General features: G+C 45.7%; 1 protein-coding gene across 5 annotated transcripts in view; it reads right to left on the bottom strand.

The window, feature by feature from the left end:
• The window catches only part of Dtnb (dystrobrevin beta), a 195,196-nt gene that overhangs the window by 15,420 nt on the left and 155,266 nt on the right, over positions 1 to 24,510 (bottom strand). For 3 of the 5 annotated variants that reach the window (XR_005284272.1, XR_005284273.1, XM_038318843.1), the window contains 4 exons: positions 17,871 to 17,956; positions 16,780 to 16,893; positions 15,167 to 15,263; positions 9,173 to 9,193 (listed from right to left, as the gene is read on the bottom strand). Coding sequence is in view for 2 of the 5 variants with exons in the window: in XM_038318843.1 (XP_038174771.1) it covers positions 9,173 to 9,193; positions 15,167 to 15,263; positions 16,780 to 16,893; positions 17,871 to 17,956 (318 nt within the window). In the remaining 3 variants the exon portion in view is untranslated. The remainder of the gene's footprint in view (positions 1 to 9,172; positions 9,194 to 15,166; positions 15,264 to 16,779; positions 16,894 to 17,870; positions 17,957 to 24,510) is intronic. The other 2 variants (XR_005284274.1, XM_038318842.1) reach the window with 1 other exon arrangement.

Genomic DNA, 24,510 nt, shown 5'->3' with positions numbered 1-24,510 from the left:
AGTTTTGAGATTAAATTGTGTAGCAATAAATAATCCATGCACCAAACTTAACTGTGTTTTTGTTTTTTAAACAACTACTTTAGTAGACAACCAAAGTTGGAATTGGGTTGACAAAGTAGGCAGATGGATTTGGGGAGAGACTAGAACTAGAGGCCCCAATGACAGGCTGATGGCCCCAGAAAGAAGGCCATGGGACGGAAGAGAGGCAAGGAAATGTAACCAGGAAAACATCTTCCTAATGTGAGGGTGTACTGGGGGGCCCTGTGACCAGTAGCCTGGCCCAATACCCAGTTTCTGGCTCTCTGTCCATGACTATCAGCGCCCTGTAGCATGCACGGCTCTGTACCCAACATAAAAGGGAAGTTGCAGTCTCAGATGCAATCCCAGCTCTTCCCAGGTGAGCACAGAAGGAGGCAGAGTGGGTCAGTGACAAGGGATTGGGAACAGAAGTTGAAGACTGGCTTCCTCTCTCGACCCTATGGCACACACACACTTTCCCACTTCCAGGGTCCAGTTTTCTCATCTATGAACGGGAGGATGCTAGCTGACACAGAGGCATTTTTCAGATAAAAATGCTGTGATCCACAACCTTCACCACATCACTGCATGTCCCCAATGCCAAGTGGCCCGTGCTTGAATTGAATTGAAACCACTGTCAGAGAAGAGCATGCTCCTGAGAAGAATTGGCTCTGCAGCCATCTCTGTCTCAAGGTCACCTGACGACATGTTCTGCTTGTAACTAACTAACCTTCCTAGCCGACCCCAGAGACGTTGCACACAGAGGTCTTGAAGACGTAAGGCTGATGAGAGGCACAGGGAACAGGCTGCCCTGCGGGACACAGGACTAGCTTTGGAAAGACAGCTGGAGAAAAGAGCCTTCTGATCATGTAATTATGGACATGCCAAGTCCCCAGGGAGAGAGACACTGCACACACTGGAATGTCTGGTGCACACTGAGACAGCGCCTGTGGTGCACAGTGATCCTCTCACCTTGCTGTGTCTCCCTTACAGTGATCGGGTACTTGTCAGGCTGAGGCCAGACAGACACTGAGAACCCAACTGCAGTAAGGTAGACTAGCACCTTGCCTCAACAGCAAGGACATAGTCAAGGCAGGCCCTCACCACAGGGACTGCCAGGCTTTCCATTAAAAACAACTAGTCCAGGTGGGCAGTGGTGGCGCACGCCTTTAATCCCAGCACTCGGGAGGCAGAGGCAGGCGGATCTCTGTGAGTCTGAGGCCAGCCTGATCTACAAGAGCTAGTTCCAGGACAGGCTCCAAAGCTACAGAAAAACCCTGTCTCGAATCTCCCCCCCCCCCGAAAAACAAAACAAAACCAAAAACCACTAATCCAGCATGAGCAGTACATGAGTAGCACAGTGGGGTGGGTAGCAGGGGATGCAGGGGAATCCCCAGAAAAAGTAAAAGAGTTAGTGGGATGGCCCAAGGTAGGAGGGCCATTGGCCTTGGGAAGAAGAGAAGCCCCACGATACACTGCAGAACTTTCAGGATTCCTGAGACACCACTTGTAACACATTCCATAGCTAAGGCTGGCATCCAGCATGGTCAGTCACACATCTAACCAATAAGCACACATGACAAACACCCTATAACTCAGGGTCCCCGAATGCAGACCCCCTTATGGTGGACACACTCCTGCTAGGGATGCAGAGCTAGAGGTGCAGACTGAGCAGCAGTCCAGTCTGCGGTTTCTCATTTTCAAACCAGCAAAACTCAAGAAAGTGTGTGGAAATTACACTTATGTATTCCAGGGTCTTATGACCTATTTGACTTAATGCACATAGAGACTGAGACCCACAGAGGCCAACCAGCGGCAAACGAATCAGGAGAAGGCCTCGGGTGGCTAGGAGAAGCCTGAGTATGCTGGGATCACATCACCACAGTCCTGAGGTCGGAAGGAACATGAATCAGTCAAGATTCCCAAGACTGAAGGGAACTATGGTTTCCCACCTCCCTTTGGTAAGAGTAGACTATAGGGTCTCTACCACTGAGCTGCAATCCCAGAACGACTGTGATTTTCTATAGAAGAATCAATTTCATTTCCAGTACGTACAAGAAACATAGGAAGGGAGGATACAGATTACGACTTCGTCCCTTATCTAGAACACAAACCAAACACTGGAGCCAAAACAGGTACAGAGTATGCCAGAGAAGGTGAGGTGAGGACAGGGTTCCCTCCCCAGAGCAATGAGAACTCAGACACAGAGGCAAAGAGATCTGCCAGAGGACCAGCTGCAGAGAGAAAAGGGCATTGTCTTCAGTAAAAACTACCAGGGCGCAGCTCTGGCCTGCCTTTAGGCATCCCCAGTATGGTGGCTGACACACAGTAGGGACTCCATAAATAGTCCTTTTTTTCTTCTTTTCCGTAAGGAACAGGTAAGATTATTTTAATCTCCTTGGTACACTTTATAGTCAAGCAATCAAGTCCAGGGAGGCCTGTGGTAAAAGGGTTAACGTTGAGAGCAAACCCTCTTTCCGCCAAACACCCCATGTCCCCCAGCCTGACTGTTAGCATGGCAACAGGATGGAGGACATTTTAGTCTCTGTCTCTCTTCCTGACTCATGGATACCTGCCAGGCAGCAGATGGCCTGTGTGGACCATTACCTTCACTTTGCCGCAGTATATTTAAATTAAACAAACTGGCCTTTTTGCTGCTGATTGTCTGATGCCCCTTTAGAAAAACAAAAGCAAAACCAAGGGAGAAGAGAGCTGTAAGTCTGAAATTTAGGCAAGGCAACCGTGGCCGTGAGGAGAATGGGAACAGATAAAGAACAGGCTCAGAACGTTTTTCCCCCTGGAAGAACAGGTAAAAGCTCCTGCCCCTGAGCTGGCGCTGGAGGCAGAGCTGTGCTGGGAACACTCAGCAGCTGCGCCACTGACTGTGGAGACAGGGTGGGCTGTCTCCACTGCAGTTAGGCTGGCCGCACCACTGGGAGCCAAGGCTGGGGATGGGAGCCACAGCTCATGCATAACAGGGTAGCAGGGACGGGAAAGGACCACCGGCAGTAAGAAATGCAGTGGGATGCATTCTGTCTGGGCTGAACTGAAGCAGGGCAGGAGGCGCCCAAGCATCCTACCTCAGCAATGCCCATTTGCAAGAACAGGCCAAGTGTGACCTTTCAAAGGCAAATCTGGTTTCTAGACTCCTCATAGAGCACTGAGGAGACTATGTTTTTCTGCTCTGAGTTACCATCCCCTTGAAATTCTCTGGGCTTCTCAGAGAATCCACAGTCCTTCCCCCACTTTCTTTTTTCTTTTCTTTTTGTCTACTCTGCATTTCCCCTAAGACTTGTGTTGATGGTTTCAGCACTGACTGTGCTGGAGACTTCCAAACCTAGCTTGCTAGCCCGGTTTCCCCACGGGAGTTTCAGCTGCACAGCTGTACTATCTAGTAGGCTGTTCTTCTTGACCACTTGGTTCGCCACATAGCCAAGAACATGACAGCCAAGATCACACCTAGGCCGGAAAAATCAGCTTCCACTTCTTCTGTTGGGAGGGACCTCCATTTTTCCCAATTCTGGGGTTTCAAACCCACAAGCTGTGCTCACTATGCCTCTTCTTTGGGTGTTTTGCTGAGATCTAGATAGTAGTTAACATCTTGGAGGGAGTGTTTCCTAGACGCTCAGTGGAGGGGGAGTTTCTCCAGTCTAGTGTACGGAGAGTTTCCTGGCAACCCTGGGCGACACTTATCATATACACACTATGGTCAGGAAAGGAAAAGACAGAGAATACAGTACAGGATGGAACTCTCTCTTAACTTGTCTTTCAAGGAGTGATGAAAACATGGTTATATTCCTCACATGAAGAACTATTTCTCCTTCAATTGCTCTGACTGAAAACTCCTTGCTGACGTTCAAGGGGCTCTATCTATGGGAGTATAATTATACTTCCTCTTTTTGCAAAATGAAACCAAAACCAAAACAAAGAACTGCTGGGGCCCCATAGTGAGCATAAGCATGAGACCAAGGAACAGAGCCATCTGCAGGGCACTAGATCCAGTGGTCAGTCTGTGTGCATAGGGACGGGACCCAGGGCAGAGGGTTGAGAGATTGTCTTGAAGTACCAAACATCAATCCCAATCACCAAAAGTTACATTCCCCCTCCCCCAGTTTTAGGGTGGCAGGAGTGTATTTAAGGCTCAGGATGACAATGACCTGGCTTATATTTCTGTATTAAGGCCTCTGGTTTCTGTCACACTATCGATGCTGGGCCCTCACTGGGATTCCTACTGGTTGTCCTGTTGTTGCCCTGTGTTGTGAAGATCTCGCAGCTTTGGGTCCACAGGACCGGCCCCTTCACGTGCTCCAGATCATAGATGGGGTGTGTGTTGAGGTGGGCAAACTTATAACCCTGGTTCTGGGCCTGGGTAGTTTGCAGGGTTAGTCAGCCCACCAGCTCTCCCCCGTCCTCACTTCCAAGGTGGGCTCTCCCTCATTGCCCTGGCTAGTTCACTCCTTTCAGAGATGAGCAAGGGGGTAGGGCCAGTTCCCCTGCTTTCACATCCTCAGGGTCAGCTCTCCCACACTCATACCTCCAGGGCCAGCTCTACTGTGCTGCCCAGGCAAGCTGCAGGAGCCACTCTTCCCAAGGGCTGTTGCTGGCGGGGGTGAGGGGCAGCTTTCCTGCTCTGATGACCTCAGGGCTAACTCTCCCACCTGCCTCAGGCATTGAGGGAGAGGGCATCTCCTCCCCTCCTCATGCTGCCATGTGGCAGATGAGGGGCAGGGCCAGCTCTCCCAAGCTCACATTCTCAGGGCAGCTCACCTGTGCGCCCTGCCAATAGAGTGAGCTCTGCAGTGCTGCTCAGATGAGGTGCAGGGCCTGCTTTCCCAAGCATTAGAGCTGATAAAGGGAAGGATCAGCTTCCTTGCGGGCTGGAAGTGGTAGGGGCAAGGGATGAGGGCATCTTTCCCTCATCCCCACCACCACACATACCACGGATGAGGGAGGTGGTACCACTTATGGTCCTCTCATGCCCTCAGGGCTGGCTCACCTGTGCCTCTGTCTATATGAGTTATCTCTACTATGCTGCCCAGGCAAGGTGCAGGGCCACTTCTCCCCAGTGTTGCAGCTGGTGAGGAGTTGGGTTTAGTCCCTTATTTGCTGCAGGTGTCCAGGTGTGAGAGGAGAAGGTAGCATCCAAGTTTTTGAAGTAACAGTTCAATCCATCACTCTCAAGTTCTTGTAAAGTCAAAATAACTTTATAATACCATGCTATAACAAGTATATATTTAGCCTTCTGCCCTAGGTTCAGTCACAAGAGCTTCTACAAGTCTTTAGGATGACCAGTATGATAAGAGTGTCTATAAGCTAAAGCAGCTTTAGGATAGGAGCTAGGTGCCAGAAAAAACCCAGAGCATAATTGTTAGAACTTGCTGCCCTCTCGAGACCTCTGAAGAAGGGGAACAAAAATGAAGCTGATTACCAATGGCCAGTAAATGAATTAATTGAGCCTATGAAACAGAACCTCATCACCCTGAGACAAGGGGTTAGTGAACACATCTACATGCCCCAATATACAGAAGGAACTCTGGTCCTGGGGACCGTCTGGACCTTGCTATATGTACCTCTTTATCTATCTGTTCTTTTGTATATTTATACCATCCTTCATATTGAACTGGATACAGAAGAAAATGACTGACAAACTGCCAAGACAGACAAAAATAGCCTTTCAATTTCCTGCTTTATGGAAAAGTCTGCCAGATACTATGTACCAATAGGCTAAAGATGGATGCCCCAACGTTACAGAAGAACTTCGGGTAACTGTCCAGGCAGCGAGATATCTCTGTCAATTCTAGAACTTTGGAAGTTGCTTACAATGTACTTCCTGTTTACTTAGGTAATATTATATCCTTCTGGGGTCTTTGAGGAGTTGAAGACAGATAGTTACAGTTTTCCTTAGTTTTGATAAAAGATAAATTAGATGTAAAACTTTGGATTCACAAAGATAGGATAGATGATAGAGTATTTTCCTTAATTTGCCAAACATAAATGGAATAGGTATTGTAACTATAATTCTTGCTTGATATCTGTTTTGTTATATGTAATTTTACTATGTTAAAGTTAAAACCTTCCTTCTTATATAGACAGAAAAGGGGCGATGTAGTGGGATTCCCTCTATATACTATGAATATGTTATATCACCATTGGTTAATAAAGAAGCTGCTACGGCCTATGGCACGGCAGAATGGAAGAATATATACAGAGAGTAGGCAGAGTCAGAGAGACACCATGTAGCTGCTGGAGACAGACTCCGGATTCTTAACCAGTTACCCGCAGCTTTGTGCCAATACACAGATTAATAGAAATGGGTTATTTTAAGATTTAAGTGTTAATTAATAAGAAGCCTGAACTAATAGCCCAAGCAGTGTTGTATTTAATATAGTTTCTGTGTGGTTATTTGGATCTGGGTGTCCAGGAACCAATGAGCAGTCTCTGTTTACAGAGGTAGCTTAGTGGTTAAGAGCTTTGGCTGTTCTTCCAGAGGACCCACATTGGATAGCTCACAGTTGCCTGTAACTCTAGTTCCAGGGATCTGATCTCCCGGATCCTCTGCTCACCCCTACCCTGAAGTAACTATGCTGTTGTCCCACTCAGCAATGTTATGGGCTACAGAAGGTCTGAAGACCTACAGTCTTTCATCTCACAAATAAAAAGCGGCTGAATTATGTAAAGTCTTTCAAGCCACAGTTGGAGCTTCAGAACTGACCTTGGGTGAGTTAGTGTAAGCCCTGTGGGATGGACAGAAGGATTTCCCCATCTAGATGGACACCGTCCTCCTAGACTGTGAGGACCAGGATATGTACTCCAGCTGGTAGACATGGAGAATTCCTTTCTCCATCTCAAGAGATGGTGATCTCATGTGGAACAAAAAATCACTGGGGCCGGGCGGTGGTGGCGCACGCCTTTAATCCCAGCACTCGGGAGGCAGAGGCAGGCGGATCTCTGTGAGTTCGAGACCAGCCTGGTCTACAAGAGCTAGTTCCAGGACAGGTTCCAAAGCCACAGAGAAACCCTGTCTCGAAAAACAAAAAAAAAAAAAAAAAACAAAAAAAAACAAAAAACAAAACAAAACAAAAAAAAAAGTCACTGGTCACGTATGTTTGCTTGAATCATGCTGCTAAAGGTTAGTTCTGCTTATTTATTTAGTTAGCTTTTTTGAGACAGCATCTCATATAGCCAAGGCTGTCCTTGAATTCCTGATCTTTTTGCCTCTGCCTCCCACGTGGCAGGATCACAATCATGAACACCATACACAGCAAGGACAGCATTTAATTAGCCTCCTAGCACAGGCAATTCCTATTTTGTAGATTATATGCTATTTCATAAGAAACTGAAGAAAATATAATATTCACAGGAAGCTCTGCTGCTGTCATCTGCCCTCATCTTGGGCAGGGAAGAGGGTCCCTACAACTCTTGGGTCCCTTTGGGTTGTCACATTCAGGGACAGAGATTATCAGGAGGTGCTAGCAAGGGAGAGCATTGGAAGGAGACTCCCAGAAGGTGCTGTCAGCTCTACAGTGAGATTCCGGGTACAGAAATGAAGAGAAGGAGGGGTGCACTGGAGGGCAGGGCCTAAGGATGAAATGGCACCCGTGTCAGCAGGGCCACATCGAATGCGGTGTGGGTAGGAGGGACGGGAAGGACTCAGACCCTTTGCTCAGCCACTCACTCTCCCACTTATGTGAGAGGTATCTCCAGCATCTTCTCTTTGGTTTCCAAACAAGCTGGAGTCACACCTCCCAATCCTCTTCTAGTCAAATGTGGCCATGTGACTTGCTTTCATCAAGGAAAGGGGAGAGATGTGATTAAGTTGTCACTTCCTGGTAAAAGTGTTTAAAACTGGGTTTGATTTTTCATCTTCCTGTTTTGTTTAGGTGAATGTACCTATTGATGGAGAAGTGTCATTAGGTTAAAGAGACGGATAAAAACTTATATATGGCTCAGGAAAAGAGGCAAACCAAACCAGGCAAGAACCAAACCAAACAAACTTATTACATTAAAGCCCATGGGATTTCTGGATCCTTAGCTGGGCCCAGTGCTTTCTCCCCTTGCTGATGGCTTCTCATTACTTTCTCTTGCTTCTGCTGCTCACTATCAATGTTCTCCAAGCTGGAAATGCACATACTAAAAAATCTAACACATTAATAAATCCATATTTCTGAAAAAATAGAGAATTGTTTCTCATTTTATTTCAGGTATACAGGTGTTTTGCCTGCATGCATGCATACCATGTGCATGCAGTACCCCCAGCAGCTGGAAGAGGACATCAGACTCCCTGGGCCTGGAGTTACAGACAGTTGTGAGCCACTATATGAGTGCCGGGAACCAAACCTGAGTCCTCTAGAAGAGCAGTCAGTGCTCCTAACTGTTGAGCCATTTCTCCAGCCCCAAAAGATAGGTAATTTTTAAATTAAATATTTTATATTCCTTTTTTGAATTAGCATTTTATATTTCTCTCTTGGACTTAGTTTACCAAGGTTATTATCATGGGTAGGCTCTCAATTTTTCTTGCATAGGATAACAGCTTTAAAGAAAAACAAAAACAAACATTGACTGTCCCCAAGCATCAGTAATAGCCATGCCACTCAGAACCCCCTGAGTCACTTGCTTCCCCAGCCCCCAACGGCTCAGAGCAGGACACAGCACTACTTTTGTCCAGAAGGCTGGTGGAGCCAGGGCCTATTTGCAACCACAGGATAGCTACAGGCATCCAAGGAACACTTCAGTTTCATGCATATTCATTCAAAATGTTTCATTTAGACCTGAGGTCACTCCCACTACCTGGGAAGCTGTTTCAAGCAATTAAGGTCACTCAGGACATAAAACCAGCAGAAAATAAAAGAACATGAAAACGCAATTGTAGCCTGGCTAATCATGCATTTTTAAATAAGCACAAATTAAAGAAGCTTGGGTTTAAAGTAAGAACATGCTCCCTTAGGTAAACATGACCCAGCCTGAGGGCATTGCACACCACCAAGGAGGAAAACGTCTGAGGGTTTTACACACTACCAACTCCTCAGAGAGCAAGTGATGCAGGGGGCAAAGTAGAAAGTGTACAATATTTATATAAAGAACAGGGGACCATGCAAAGGGAGTGAAAGCCTGGGGTGGAGGATGTGGGAAGGAGAGAATTCTGAAGTTCACTTACTGCCTGCTTTTGCTCTTCCTCCTAGAGGTGTTGAAGATGAAAAGAGGCAGAGGAGAAAAAGAAAGAAATTAATGCCCGTCACCACAAACATTTGAGAATAAACGGCAGGAGAAACTGGGCAAACCGTGGTCAAGCACAGATCTGGAGAGCAATGGCCCGATTCACCAGCATGGATTCAGTTAAATGATAGCTCTCGGTCCCAACCAGTTAATGAATGCAATGATGACTTTAAGGTTCCAAAGAACCTTAGGAACCACTTAGTTCAACTTCCTGGAGGGCCTGCAGTCTCAACTGCTTACGGCAAACTAAAAGAGGAAGTTTAATCTAGTTTAAAATCCCAGTTATCACTGTGGGTCACCATTTACAATACTCACATATATTTAGGTTCATATTTCTAGGGCAGCTGTTCTTGAGGTGTGGAACGTGGACCACCAACATCAGAATTATCTGGGAACTTCTCAGAGATGAAAATTTTAGGCTCCACCTGAGATCCACCAAGTCAAAGCTCTGATGAGGGTGGGACATCTTAAAATGTGCCCCAAGAGATTTGGACTCCATATGAGAACCACTGTTTTAGCACCCTATCTAATGGTTCCTCCTGGCCACAAGTGGTTTTCATTTCTCCTGGTCTCTTCTCAGTAGTAACCAGGATGAAACGGTACCAGTCCGCTGGCTTTCGAGCTGCTTTGCTGTTTCCTGCAGGGGTGCACATACATGACCATCCCCCACCCTGTGAACAGGAAACTGGTGCAGGAACCTGGAAGCCCTTTCAGAAAAAGAATCCTAAGGACTGGGAGAGTGCTTGCCTCGCACGCATGAAGCCCTTGGTTTGGCCTCCTGCACTATGTAAACCAGGTATGGTAGCTCATGACTGTAACTATGGCACTAGGGAGACGGAGACAGAAGGATCAGGAGTTCAAGGCCATCTTTGGCCACATAGTGAGTTAGAGACCAAATTGGAATACATGAGACCATGTCACAATAAAACAAATAAAATAAAACATAACCCTCCCCCCCAAGGGAAAGGGAAAAAGAATTTTAGAATTAGGCTTTGTGGTGCATGCTTTTAGACCTAGCACTGGGAAGGCAGAAGCAAGAGGAAGCTGCATTCTAGGACAGCTTGTGCTACATGACAAGGGCTTGTCGGGAGGGAGGGAGGGGAGAATGGAATTCTCATTCTCAGTTCTTTATTATTCCAGAACAGGTTTATCTAGTAATTCTCCTGCATAAGGCACTGAAAACTAAGATGGGCTTCTCTTTTATAATCTTACAGTAAGGGCAGGCAGAGCAGGACATACCAACTATGGTTGACAGATGAATGCAGTACCAAGGACTGTAGAAAAAAGATGAACCTTTAGAGTGGCTCTTGTCTTGGTCCTGAGCTCCTCAGTCGTCGTCTTTCTGGTCTCTTTGCTTTTTCTTTTTTGCCTCATCATGGGCAACTGTGGTCAGGGAGCCACCAAAGTGCCCCAGTAAATAAATCAGTATGTGGCTATGATGGCTCCATCTATGCTGGGCCCACAGGTGCAGTGGTCCCCAAGGTACATGGGTGGAGGGACACAGGAATGGATATGCTCCTGCTCTTGAAGGGGCTGCAGGTCTGGGTGTGAGGGCACAGTAATTTGGTACTGCAAAGGAACTGCACAAGGAGAGGGGGGAACATGGACAATATTTTTATTCTTGCAAGGGAGAGGCAGATATGGACTCGAAACTTGGTGAGCACCAAGAAATCCCTTGAGGCCCAGTGTAGCTGGGAAAGGATAGTTTTACGATGAAAGCCAGCTGCTTGCATTGGGACTTAACCCTAGTAGCCAGACCAGGGGCCCTGAGTACTGCCTGAGTCACCTGAGAAGTCAGAGGCTTGCCAGCATACCCGCATCATGGAGGGACTAATGCAGCTTGGAAGGATGCTTCTCTGAGGCAAGTGCATCTCCAACTCCCAATGGGCAAGGAAGCAGCCTTAGGAGAGGTATTGTATAATTTAGAAACTGCTGACACTACTTGCTGAAATAGAAACTGAGATGGGCTGGGTGTGGTGGCACACAACATTAATCCAAGCATTGAGGAGTCAGAGGCAGATGGAGCTCTCTGAGTTCAAGGCCAGCCTGGTCTACACAGTGAACTCCTAGTGAGCTCCAGGATAGCCATGCTTATGTAGTGAGACCAGTTGGGAGGATGGGACACTCTTCACAGGTTGCAATCCTGGCTGTACTGAGAATAATAAGTATCACCATGTACCTCAGGTCTGGTATTGAAGAAACCACAGTTTTGGCTTAACAGAACAGGGAAGCTGCTGTGTTGTCTCATACCTGTATTCCCAGCACTTTGGGAGGCTCAGGGAAAAGAACCGTCTCAAGGTCAGTCTTGAAAGAAAACAAATGAAATGAAGTATGGAAATTTCAGAAACAATGTTTCAAGACCACACCATGCTCACTCTGCTGTGTAGGTTGTCTCAGACCATAAAACCATTTCTTTCTGGGAGACCTGGGTCAGGCTAGAATGGGCTGATGAACAGGACAATGTTAAAAGAGTAGATTCTGGCAAAGTGTTCCCTAGGCTGGTGGGACCCAAACTCAAAAAAAGCCAGTCACACAAAGCCTCTAGGGCTCTGTCAACACAGTAAAAAGGTCAGATATAAGGTCGGGGAGCATTCTGTATCAGTTTGCTAGGACCAGTCAACATGGACTGACGACAAGAGATAGTACTAACCTGATTCAAAGGGGTCATAACATCTTAGTGATGGGGCACAAATCTAGAAGAGTTTATATTCCCTAAAAACACATGAATCTATCTCTTCCATGTGGTGGAAGTAGTAATAGCATAGTAACTGCTATCTTCTACAAAGAGACTGATAATCCAGCCCAAGCATAGGGGTTAATGCCTGCAATCCCAGAACTCTAAGATGCTGAGGCAGAAGGATCATGAGTTCAAGACCAGCCTAGAGCTACAGGTAAGTCCTATGGTAGTCTGTATCAAAAACAAACACAAAAGCAAAATTCGAGAATTAGAATGAAGTAAGAATGTTGGAAACAAGAGTTAGAAACAGAAATACTGACATATAATTACTTATAGATTAAATAAGTAGTTTGAGACAGAGGTCAGTTACATATTGATAATCAAAAAAAATATAAAGAAAACATACAGAACATGGAACCTGAGTGTCAATGACATTATATCATTAAGAGAAAAAAACTAATGAGAAGACTATAGACACTCCTTGGTGACAGGGACTGAGTCTAGTCATTATTCATCAAATATTTAACATGACATATAGAAACTTGAAAAAATATACACACATAATAATAATTATTATCACTATTTTGAGGCAGAATCTCACTATGCAGGCCAGGTTGCCCTTGAACTCAGAGATTCCCAGATTTTGCCGCCTAAGTACTGGGATTAATGGTGTGGACCACCACATCTGGTCTATGATTTATTTTTTACTCATGTGTATGTGTGTGCACCTGCTTGTCTATGTGTGCACCATGTGCATACAGGTGCACTCGGAGGGTCAGAAGAGGGCACAGTGGTACACGGTAACCCCAGCCCTTGAGAGGTAGAGGCAGGCAGATCTCTGAATTCCAAGCCAGCTAAGATACATAGTAAGACCAAAGTAAAGCAAACCAAAAGTTACCAGCTGGGCACCTGCCCATCTACGTGTGGGCACTTCTCCCTGAAAGAGGTTGACACAGGGAGGGGCATGTTCTCCCTGAAAGAGGTTGACACAGGGAGGGGCATGCTCACAGCATCTCCTGGCCTCCAAGTGTGTCAGCTCCCTACGGTGGGGTTTTCAACACCTCACAGGCGAGAGGTATCACAGGGGACAAATGTTTATGTACACAGCTGCTGCTGTGAGCTGGGGATGGGGCCCTGAGCTGAGGATCAACATCGCCAGGGAACTGGACCAACCAAGTTTCTGGAATAAGATTTTCTTGAAATTAGACTCCATTGCACATCAAATGTTTCTGAGGGGAAATCTGTAACGGGGTCTGTGCAGAAGCACGTCCGTCCATGTAAAATAAACCAAATACCAGGACCAAGCTAGGGAAAAAACCTCAGCTCAGGACTAAAAGAAGTAATTGCTTGAGGAAGTAAAACATCAGTTTCCAACACAAACATAACACTCCTGCCAGTCGCCAGAACCCACTTTATTGCTACTAAGGGGCTGGCTGACAACGCAGACATTGAGGAGACGTCTCAGCTCCGGCTTTCTCGAGTTACCACTCCTAGTTGGACCTTTGTTACCTCTGGCCTAGTCACGTGATTACACGAGTCTCCTATTATCATCTGGTCTCTTGCTCTTCTAGCTTGCCAAGTATTGTTTCAAACATTTTTTCTTAAATCTTTAACAACTCCTCTTTGTCACAGATTTAGCTCCCTCTCTTCAGCGAACTGTGTGGCACACTGTATGATGTGGTGGGGGGACAGCCTTGAACACCAGCCACACGGGCACAGGCAACCATCCTCGAATCTCTGCTAGACAATCCACTGAGTGTTCAGCGCAAACACGCTGTGCAGGAGAGGGCGTGTAATGCCAACCATTGCCTTCCTCTTATCTAGAGTAAGGGGCTATAATGTACTTCTCAGCAAAAAGTGGAAAAGCTGAAAGTGTGAATTTATCCACGTCCCCTATACACAACTCTAGAGTGGATATTCTGATTCCCCCCACCCCAGTACAGTAAAAAGTGGAAAAGCCCAAAGTGTGAATTTATCCACGTCCCCTATACACTAAGCCTAGAGTGGCTATTCTGAGCCCCGCACCCCAGTAGTAGAGTTACTATTCAGAATCAGGATGAGTAAGCGGGTTTACGTGATGTTTACCTTTGTGTCCACCTGATCGGGCTAATGGATATCCACAGAAATACAGTATTCCCAGGTCTGTCCCTGAGAATATTGAAAAGAGCTTGGTACTGGAACCAGCAGACCAAGGACAGAAGATCTGTTTCCAGCCAACAGGGAAAGAAGCCATCCAGACCACAGAGGAACTGGACAGAACCAGAGGGCAGAGAAAACAAGTGTGTTCCCCCTTGGGGAGTGGTGTTTCTTATCTATACCTGGCTTTGTCCCACCAAGACTTCAGGAGTAAGGTCGACCCAACACCCATTCCTTACAAGTCACCTTCTGGACTGATTGGGGAGACAGAGTCAGTACCCCAGGTTCTCAGGCCTCCAGACACACTGGATCACACCATAGCTTTCCTGTGTCTCCCTAGCAGAGTCCTCTGCCTCCATGATGGAGCAAGCCACTTGCCATATAAATCCCTTTACATAGCTATAAATACCCTGTTGGTGCTGTTTCTCTGCAAACATCCTAACATAGTTTGCTGCTGTACTTCTTATTAAAAAGAGGACAATTGACATTTGTCAAATGTTTAGGTAGGCTATTTGAAAACTTGTCTTAAAAGAAACTTAGTTGAGAAATAATTTTCATTTATACATAGTTAATACCTGATTGACAAATATCCTTATTTGCAATTATTTTACTTTTATGTATGTGAGTGTTTTCTTTGCATTTATTATGTTCACCACTTGTGGGCCTGATGTCCATGGAGGCCAGAAGAGGGTGTTGGATCCCCTGGAACTGGAGTTACAAATAGTTGCAAGCTGCATGTGGGGGCTGGAAATAGAATGTGAGTCTTCTGGAAGAGCACTGAGTGCTCTTAACCACTGAGCCAAAGCAATTACTTAAGAACATTACTCTATTCCTAATGCTATTATTTTATTTTATTTACATTTATTAACTGTGTATGTGCATGCAGAAGTCAGGACACTTTGCAGGAGCTAGTTCTCCCCTTCCACCCTATGGGTCCTAGGGTTTGAACCCAGGTCATCAGGCTTGTCAGCAAGCGCCTTTACAGCGGAGGTATTTTGTAGGCGCTAACTTCGATGACTGATACCCAATCAGGTTACACTTATGCAAGTTTACTTGAAAACTGTCTGCAGGCCCCGCAGTCAAGCCTCAGTCCCAGTGGGAGGAGAGCACACAGGTTCTCACCTTTAGCAGCTTCATCAGCCCCTCCAGCTGTACCATCAGCTCCCGCCTACTCTCCTGCAGTGCTGACATCCTCTGCTCCAGTTCATCTTTCCTTTGCCTGTCCGAAATAGGAAGGATCCCATCAGAAACAAAGCTTTGTGATTGGCAGGTCCTGAACTCACACATCCAGGTCAAAACCAAAAGGGCATGAAATAGCTACAAGCGGATCCCGCCTTGCTTTGCCTCCTTCATCACACACTGACCTTAAATGTTATGCAGCTGAGGGTGACCCTGAGCTTCTTCTGATTCTCCTGTCTCAGCCGCCCAAGTGCTGGGGTTACAGGCACACACTACCATGCCTGGTTTATGCTGTGCTGGGACTGAACCCAGGGCTTTGTGTGCGCCACCACCGCCCAGCACCTGTACTGAGCTGAGTGAGCAGAGGAAGTGAAACAAGTGTGCCTTAAGCTGATGGCTGCCTCTTCCCCTCCGCTGGAGTCAGCATCTGTTTCCTCAAGTTTTCTTAGTAAAGCGCTTATCCTATGTGTGACAGTGAACAATGGGCCACCAAAAACACAGCCCAACTAAATTCCAAACTCAAATGAAGATTTTTTTTTTCTCCTGAGATAAGGTCTCACTATTCATCCATGGTTGGCCTGGAACTTACTATGTAGTCTAGGCTGCCCTTGAACTCATAGAGATCCTCCTGCTTCTGCTTCAAGTGCTGGGTTAAAGATATGCACTGACATATTAAAGGTATGTCCAGCCTGAAATGAAGCTTTGGGGAAAAGGACACTCGATGCTGGCTAATTGCGTTCATTTGAATGGTTTCAACTCTTTTTTTTTTTTATTTATTTCCGAGACAGGGTTTCTCTGTAGTTTTTGGTGCCTATCCTAGAACTAGCTCTTGTAGACCAGGCTGGCCTCAAACTCACAGAGATCCGCCTCTGCCTCCCAAGTGCTAGGATTAAAGGCATTCGCCTTTAAACCGCCCAGCTGGTTTCAACTCTTTATGCTTTATTTATTGATGATTAAAAATCTAAATGACAGATACAATTAAAATCTAATAATCATTGTTCCCTACTTAAAAGAAATCATGGTTAAGGCTATAAAGAAAGCACTGAATAATTCCGTTCTATTCAGCTATGTGTATCCCAGATGCTATGGTTCAGGCCTATAATCCTAGCCCTGGGGAGGCTGAAGAAGGAATACTACCACAAGTTCAAAGCCAGCCTGTACTATATAACGCTAAAAGTTCTAGGCCAGCCTATAGAATGAGATATTATCTCACCCCCCCCCCCCCACCAAATCAAGAACCAAATATTCTAAATGCTACAACAGGAACAGAATGGTGATTCAAGAATCTAGAGCTCTTGTAAGATCTAAGACATTGAGTTTGGTTTCCATTATGTCTACACTTATGGGAATACACGTGTTTCTGTGGTAGAGAGGAAAATGACTCATTACAGGTCTGGTCATTCTCCAGTGTGCTTGATGGAACTCTTAGGCAGTCTGTGCTTGATGGAACTCTTAGGCAGTCTACTAATGAACAGATTCTAGCCCCTCGTTTGGTTCCCCAGTACAGAAATTCCCACCACAGCCTGTTGTTTGGGAGCAGGTGGATGCAAACTTACCTCAGCAAGCGCAGCTCTGCTAGCAGCGTGGGGTTTTGCTGGGCCTTCTCAGGAGTGGGCTGGGAAGCCTGCTCATGCTCCAGCCGTAGGCGCTGGATCTCCTGCAGGATCTCTCTGAGATGGCGAGAGGCACTGTTAGTGTCTGATGGCTCTTTCTTCCCAGTAGATGTTTTTACCCCCTCAGTGCCTCCTTTACCCTCTGTTCTGAGGCTACTAATCCTCCAAGTGGGAAATGGATACCTTCTCAACAGTTTCACCTGACGGCTCCCCAGGTGCTCTGCCCAGAGATGACATGCTTCTCAAGACCTTGAACCCTCTCCAGGAAGGAGAAATGACAACTGCAACATTTTATTTACCCTGTTCCACTTCAGGGAAAGAATTCTTTGCAACCTCCTGAAGTAGGTCCTATGCAGACTTCCCAACGCTTCCTCCATTCTCTCCCTTCGCTTGATTCCTGGCTCCTGACTGGAGGTTGCTGCCAGTTCCTCCCCAGAGTATGCAACACAAGAGTCAGTCTCCTCGTTCTGGGTTCTACCTCTCACTGCACAGTGGTGTAATGTGTGACCCCAGGTCTTTTAGCAACCTTTAAAATTGCCTTTTAAAATAAAATGAACCTGGTAACATGAAGTATAAGAGGCCACGAAAAGCTGCTAAGACAGAGCAAAATGCTACTGGGAAGGAGTGGGGCAAGGAGCTCTGGGGGACACCCTTGGGGCAAGGAACTGTGGGGGACACACTGGTGGACGGGAGGAGTCCCCAGACAGAGACTCTCTAGAGGTGGATCAGAGAGCAGGACAATCTGAACCAACAGCATGCAGTGTTATCTCCTGGTCCTGAGTGACTCCTGTCGACTGAGGGGTCGTATAGAGCTGAGTATGGTAACACGTCTGTAATCCTAGCTCTTGAGGGGGTAGGCAGGAGGGTCAAGATAGCAAAGTCAGCTTGTGTTACAGCCTATCAGCCTCGGTTACAAGGAACCATCCAGAGAAGGAAAAGAGCAAGTGAACAAGCCAAGCAGTCTGTGAGGTGATGATGAGGACCACACAGATGTTCCCTGCCGTGGGAAACAGGTGAGAGGGCCGCATTCTCACCTGTTCTTGTTTTCCAGTTCTGCAATGAGTTGTCTCTGTTGCTTGTTGGCATCAAAGTTGAAGCTGGCGTCAGCGGGAGGACGGGTCTGTGGTGGAGAGAAGTTATTTGTTTTTTGTTTTTGTTTTTTTTTTTTCCAAATTTAAATATCCAGAGTCTGAGACTGTTAATTTTTCAAAAAAAAAATCATTTTTTGAGGTTTCGTTTGCATACCATAAAACCCATCCAACCCAACAGTCTTAGCATATTTAAACATTTGTATAACCAACCACCACAATCCAGTTTTAGAACATTTTCCATCACCATAAAATAATCCCTTAGGTCAGTTTTTCCGCAGTTGCTACCACTACTGCAAATGAGCTTGAGTGAGCTTGGAGTGAGTAACCATGGGCACTGATGGGCTGGGTTTCTACCTGGCTCTGCCTTCTTGGAAACGTCATCCCGCAGAATCGTCCCGTGCATAGTTCTGGTACCCATGCAGCAGGAGTATTCCCTTGCTTCCAGCTTTTGGCAACCACAGATGGAAGCAGTGCTGAACTTTTACTTACAGGGTTTAATATCAATATACACTGTTTTCTTACTTTGCACGTGTATGTGCACACACCACTGTGAGTGTGCGCGTGCATGTTATGGTGTGAGGTGAGAGGATGTGCATGAGCTGTTTCTCTCTCCTTCTACCACGTAGGTTCCAGGGCTACACTCAGCCTTGGTGAGGAGAGAGCCTTTACCCACTCTGAAACCTCACCAGCCCCGATATATATTTTATTTCTTTTCAATAAGTACACTGACATGGAGCTGCACGCTCACACTGTTTTCCCAAAGTAGCTGAACCACCTTATCCCCCTTTGATGATATCTAATGATTCCTATTTCTTTTTGTTTTATATATTTATGTATATAGGTGTTTTGCACACATGCATGTCTGTAAACTACCTGTATGCCTGGCGCCTACAAAACCCCTGGAACTGGAGTAGCAAAGGGTTGCTAGCTACTACGTGGGCTCTGGGAATCAAACCCAGGTCCTCTAGAAGATCAACCAGTGATCTTAACCTCTAAGCCATCTCCACAGCTCCAATGCATAGTAGTCTCATTGAAAGCTGTTAAAATCTTTCTTGTTTCAACATCCTTACTGTAAAGGCTGTAACTGTGAGGTTTCTTTTATTTAAATAGAGGTGAGCTTACATTTCACAAATATGCCCCATGCCCTTTGCTTCAGACAGGATCTGATGCTGCCTAGAATGTTATGTAGCCAAGGATGACCCTGGACCTGAGGTCCTCTTTCCTCTATCACCCAAATGCTTACTGGCATCTGGCACCACACCTGGTTAATGCTGTGCTGGGGGTTGAACACAGGGCTTTGTTCATGCTGGGCAAGCACTGACTAACTGAATCAAATCCCTAGCCCCTAACCTTTTAAAATGTACAGTTTAGTAGTTTTTAGTGTATTTGAACTATGAAACCATCACCGCCCTCTATTTCCAGCAAAGTTTTACTACCCCCAATCCCATGCCCATTAGCAACCATGATCTATTTCTGCCTGCCCCGAGAACCACCATTCTTTCTATCTCTGTAGTTTTACTAATTCTGTTTATTATATAAAAATACAATCTATAACCTTTATATCTGACTTCTTTAACTTAGCAAGATGCATTCAAGCTTCACTCGTATTATATCACAAATATGTATTTCTTTTTTATGGATGAATAATATTCCACAATATAAATATCCCGCATTTTTCTATCAGCTGATTTGGGTTCTTTCCACACTTGTATAGAAATATGTTCTTTCTTTCGAGTACTCGTCTAGAAGGAAAACAGCTGAGCCACAGGCTAACTGCCTTTTGAGAGACTCTTTTCCTAAGGGTTGGACTGATTCCAGCCAACACTGTATGGCATCCCTAGTTTCCCTTGTATGTTTGCCAACACTTGTTCATCTTTCTGAGGAGTCATTATGGGTGTGAGGTGGTATCTCATGTGGATTCTTTTTTCTTCTTTAAGGATTTATTTAATTATTATGTATAGAGTGTTCTGCCTGCATGTATGCCTGCAGGCCAGACGAGGGCACCAAATCTCATTATAGATGGTTGTGAGCCACCATGTAGGTGCTGGGAATTGAACTCATGATCTCTGGAAGAGCAGCCAGTGCTCTTAACCACTGAACTATCTCTCCAGCCCCTCATGTGGATTCTTTAAGAACTAATGTTGAGCACACTCTCATATGTGTAATCATTATTTGTGTTATCTTTGGAGAGACCATGACGTGCGATTTGTACCCTTGCTAGCTCCTTCAAGAATATGGTAGAAAACAACAATAATCAATTGCTTAGAAATAGACCCATATACACATTGCACAGAGTGGGTCAGGGCTCAGGGATTAGCTCAGCTGAGAGAGTGTTTGCCCTGCATATATGAAACCCTGGGTCTGATCTCCGTCACATCCCAACACCACATAAAATCAGGTGTGGTGACACATTCTTGTATGTAATCTTCACACTTAGGTGGAGGCAGGAGGATCCGGAGTTCAAGGTCATCCTCAGCTACAGAGCCAGTCCAAGGCTAGCCTGGGTCATGTGAGAGTGTATCCAGATCCCCCACCCCTGCCCCTCACCCACTAGCAACAGGATGTGTATTAGCCAAAGAACACAGAAAGGGAAGGGGATAATGAGGTGTTGTTTCCCTCTGACTCAGCAACTACAACGGAAGCTCTCAATTAGGCTCCTTGCCAGCCATGCCCACTCTACACCTTCTCTGCTTTGTCTCAAGCACAACGTACAAGAAGCAAGAACCTAATACCCTGCCCGGAGCTAAAGATTCAATAACTCTTTTCATAGGGTGCTTTCTAAAAAAAAGGGCAAAACAGCACAGCCGATCTGATTAACCTGATATTTTTCTTCTTTAAAATAAAAATAAAAACAAGATAACTTTCTTCTTTCCTTAGAAGTGTCGACCAGCGGTCAGCTGAGCAAACTCCCCACACTGTATTTAGCGTCATGTGAGAACTCGGGTTGAGCCTCACCAAAGATGGCCTGAGAATGAACCTGGCTATGAATAATCAGTTTCAAATCGAAAAGAAAGAAAGTGGAATTAAAAGTCATAGCTTCTGTTAGGGTTAAGAGCAGGGAAAATTACAGATGTGGGAAGGGCTTGCGTATGAAAACACGCATGCTTGGTGTCATTCACTAGGAATGTCTAGATAACCCTCGGTACTTTTGGTATCTGACTGTAAACCTGGTGACTTCTGTAGTGGAGGCTGAAGTAGGAATCCAAAGCCATCAGTAGAGATCCCTAGGTGGGCAAGATTCCCTAGCTCCCAGAAGTATGTTTCTCAAACAGAAGTGAGCAAACAACAGTTCCTGCATACAGAATGGGGCTGGGCTTTTCCACCTGCCTTAACTCACAGAACCCCCAACCCAGCCCCAGTGAGTGTCTAGCATGGCCTGTCTCCTTTGATCAAAATGGAGATGTAAGTGGTGGCATAGGCCTTCACCCTCAGCACTCTAGAGGCAGAGGCAGGCAGATCTCTATGAGTTCTTGGTCAGCTTGCTCTACAGAGGACACACATACATTCATCTCTGTCTCCTGTCATATGATGCTCTGGGCTGACCCAGGACCCTTCCCCTAAGAAGTCCATCCCATCACCAGATGCTGGTCTTTGACCTTAGACCACCAGAATACTGAGTTCAAACAAGGCGTTGTTTTTTTTTGTTTTTTGTTTTTGTTTTTTTTTTTTAGGTGTTCAAGCAATGAAAAATGGACTAGTATATTTATATACTACATAACAGGCACACTTAATATTTATTTGCTATCTCAAACACTATGGGTCTCCTTAATAATAATAGTCACGACATAATAAAACAAAGGCAAGTAAGTCTCTCTTCCTGAAATAGCTTCTGGACTCTGAAGAGGCTAACACAGAAACAGAATGATTAATTCACAAAGACACTGGATATGTTACCTAGAAGAGACCCTAAATAATTTCTTTCAAGAACAAAATCAATTTACTCATTTGCTGACTCCTCAGTGCCCAGACAGCTAGAGATGCCTAGGTAAATGGGGAAAAAAACCTCACCTTGAGGAGCTCACAATACATCGGCGGAGATCAGAAACAAACAAAAAATAACAGAAGTAAGTAAAGGTCCAGCAGTGGTAGCGCAGCCTTTAATCCCAGCACTCCGGAAGTAGAGACTGGCAGATCTTAGTGAGTCCAAGGCCAGCCTGGTCTACAGACCGAGTTCCAGGGCAGGCTCCAAAGCTACACAGAGAAACTCTGTCTCGAAAGCAAAAACAAAACCAAAGTAAATAAACACACGCTAGTATTAACAGGCACAGGAAGTAAGGTGGTGACTGGGACTGAGGATCCACCAGCCAAGTGCTTCTGAGCATGCGCAGCAAGTCAGACACCTGGGGAAGAGCACGTGCAGCAGAAAAGAAGGGCTGGGGCCAGGACTGCTGACCCTGCTGAGGCAGCTTAAAGTGAGGTAGAAGAATCAACAGTCAAGAGTTTATCAGTTCCCATGCAGTCATTTCAGCACAGAGCTGAAAAGGGACCCTGGAAAAAAAAGAAAGATCGCTTCATGCAAAGTTGGTTTAGGAGACCTCATCATGAAAATATGCGTGAGTGTATATAAAGAAGTGCTGAGACTTTCGGCTCGTGTTTATGGTTCCCATTCTAACCTGCTTTAACAAAATGAACATTTTACGCAGACAGTAGGAAAATAAATTTCCATAAGCTCACACTAATTCGTTACGGGACTCTGCCACACTTACTGTCTGTCTCTAAACGACATTTTCTTTTCTGTTGCTGAAGTATCTTTATGCAAAACACTTGTTATATTTTATACTTCAGTAAACAGCTCTTTAAATATTTAAAGCCAGCCTTTGATTAGCTGGCCAACCTCTCCTTCATGGAAGAGAGCTTCTATTACACAGCAAATCCTTTAATCAGAGCCTGACCTCTCCCTTCCCTTCCTCCTACCCAGGCTTCCAGGGGTTGGAAACTCTGGCCAAATCTGGGGCTGTGGAAGCTCAAAACAAAACAACAAAAAATTAAGCCCAAGCCGGGCAGTGGTGGTACACGCCTTTAATACCAGCACTCGGGAGGCAGAGGTAGACGGATCTCTGAGTTCGAGGCCAGCCTGGTCTACAAGAGCTAGTTCCAGGACAGGCTCTAGAAACTACAGGGAAACCCTGTCCCGAAAAAAAAAAAAATTAAGCCCAGTGCAGTGGCTCATGCCAGCAATCTCGGTACTAGGGAGGCTGAGACAGGATGATTACCACAAGGCAAAGCTAGCCTGAGCTACAGAGTGAGTTCCCCGCTACCATGGATGCAGTGTGCAACCTTGTCTCAAACACGAAGGCTACGGAGATGGCTCAATGGTTAAGAGCACTGGTGGATTTAGTTCCCAACCCCCACAGAGCAGCTCCCAGGCATCATTACTCCAGTTTCCAAGAGATCTTAAACCCTCTTCTGACCTCCATGCACACCAGGCATGCATGTGGTACACGTATATACATACATACTGCAATGCAGAAAAAAACACTCACACATAAAAAATGTTTTTAAATTTAAAAAAAGAAAAAATTAGAAAACAAAACAAATAAAAAGACAGAAATTTTGAGCACTTTTGAATAAATAGCTTTTCAGGACTTTAACAAAACCTTCACAAAACTGAAAGTTGAATGCCCTACTCCACCCCCACCCCCAGTGGAACTGGCTGAACTTTAACCCTGAAGTCCTAGAAATCCTGTCTCCACTGTCACAGTCTGTGGGTGGAAGTGGTCCTCATGAGGTTGGTGTCTTTGAAGAAAGAGCTTGATTCTCTCTTAGGATTCAGACTTCATGGGTGGAAAACAGCCCCTCACTTTGAGTTTGATTAATTCAGGCTTGCAACTTTTCAGCTGTTTATATTTTGTTTTGTTTTTAAAATAAATCTAAAAATAAAACCATAAAGATGTAGGAGACAGTCCAAGACACAGGAACCTGCAGGGGTCAGAAGAGAGCCTCTTGGTCCCAACACCCGGAACTGCTGGCGGCTGTGAGCTGCCATGTGGGTGCAGGGAACCAGGTCCTCTGAAAGAACAGCCAGTGCTCTTAACCAATGGGCCACCTCCCCAGCTCCAGCTAAGATGCTGTAACTGGTCTGGGATAACAAAGCCTGGGCACTGGGAGGCTGGAATCTCTCCAGGTGATTGTGATATGCCCAGTGGAGTAAGTCACAAACGTCTGCCCTGTTAGACGTCTTTAAAACTCACCAAAGGCAACAGTACAGTTTCTATGTTGCCCACTGAGTTTCTCTCCACAGTTGGCCCCCGGGTAAGTACTTTTACTCTTTAACCATGCTTTGTCCTTTAATAGGCTCTTCATTAGCCTACTTTATAGTAGAAAAAAATTATCAAGATTTACTCAACTGCTAAATAAAAGCTAATCCCTGGGTTTATTTAAATAAAAACCTGAACCCTGAAGCTCTTTTGACTTCTGAAACTTGGTTGGTTGATGGAGGATTCTTACTGGCTAATAAACAAACTGCCTGGCTCATTTAATGGGCCAGCCCTTAGGTGGGTGGGAGTAGACAGAACAGGAAGAAGGAAGTGAGGTAGATGGCTCAGTCAGATGCCACACCTCTCTTAAGTTAGGCAGACTGCCG

The sequence above is a fragment of the Arvicola amphibius genome, chromosome 2 (assembly GCF_903992535.2).
Source record: "Arvicola amphibius chromosome 2, mArvAmp1.2, whole genome shotgun sequence".
NCBI lineage: Eukaryota > Metazoa > Chordata > Mammalia > Rodentia > Cricetidae > Arvicola > Arvicola amphibius.
This window is presented reverse-complemented; position numbering and strand designations above follow the sequence as displayed.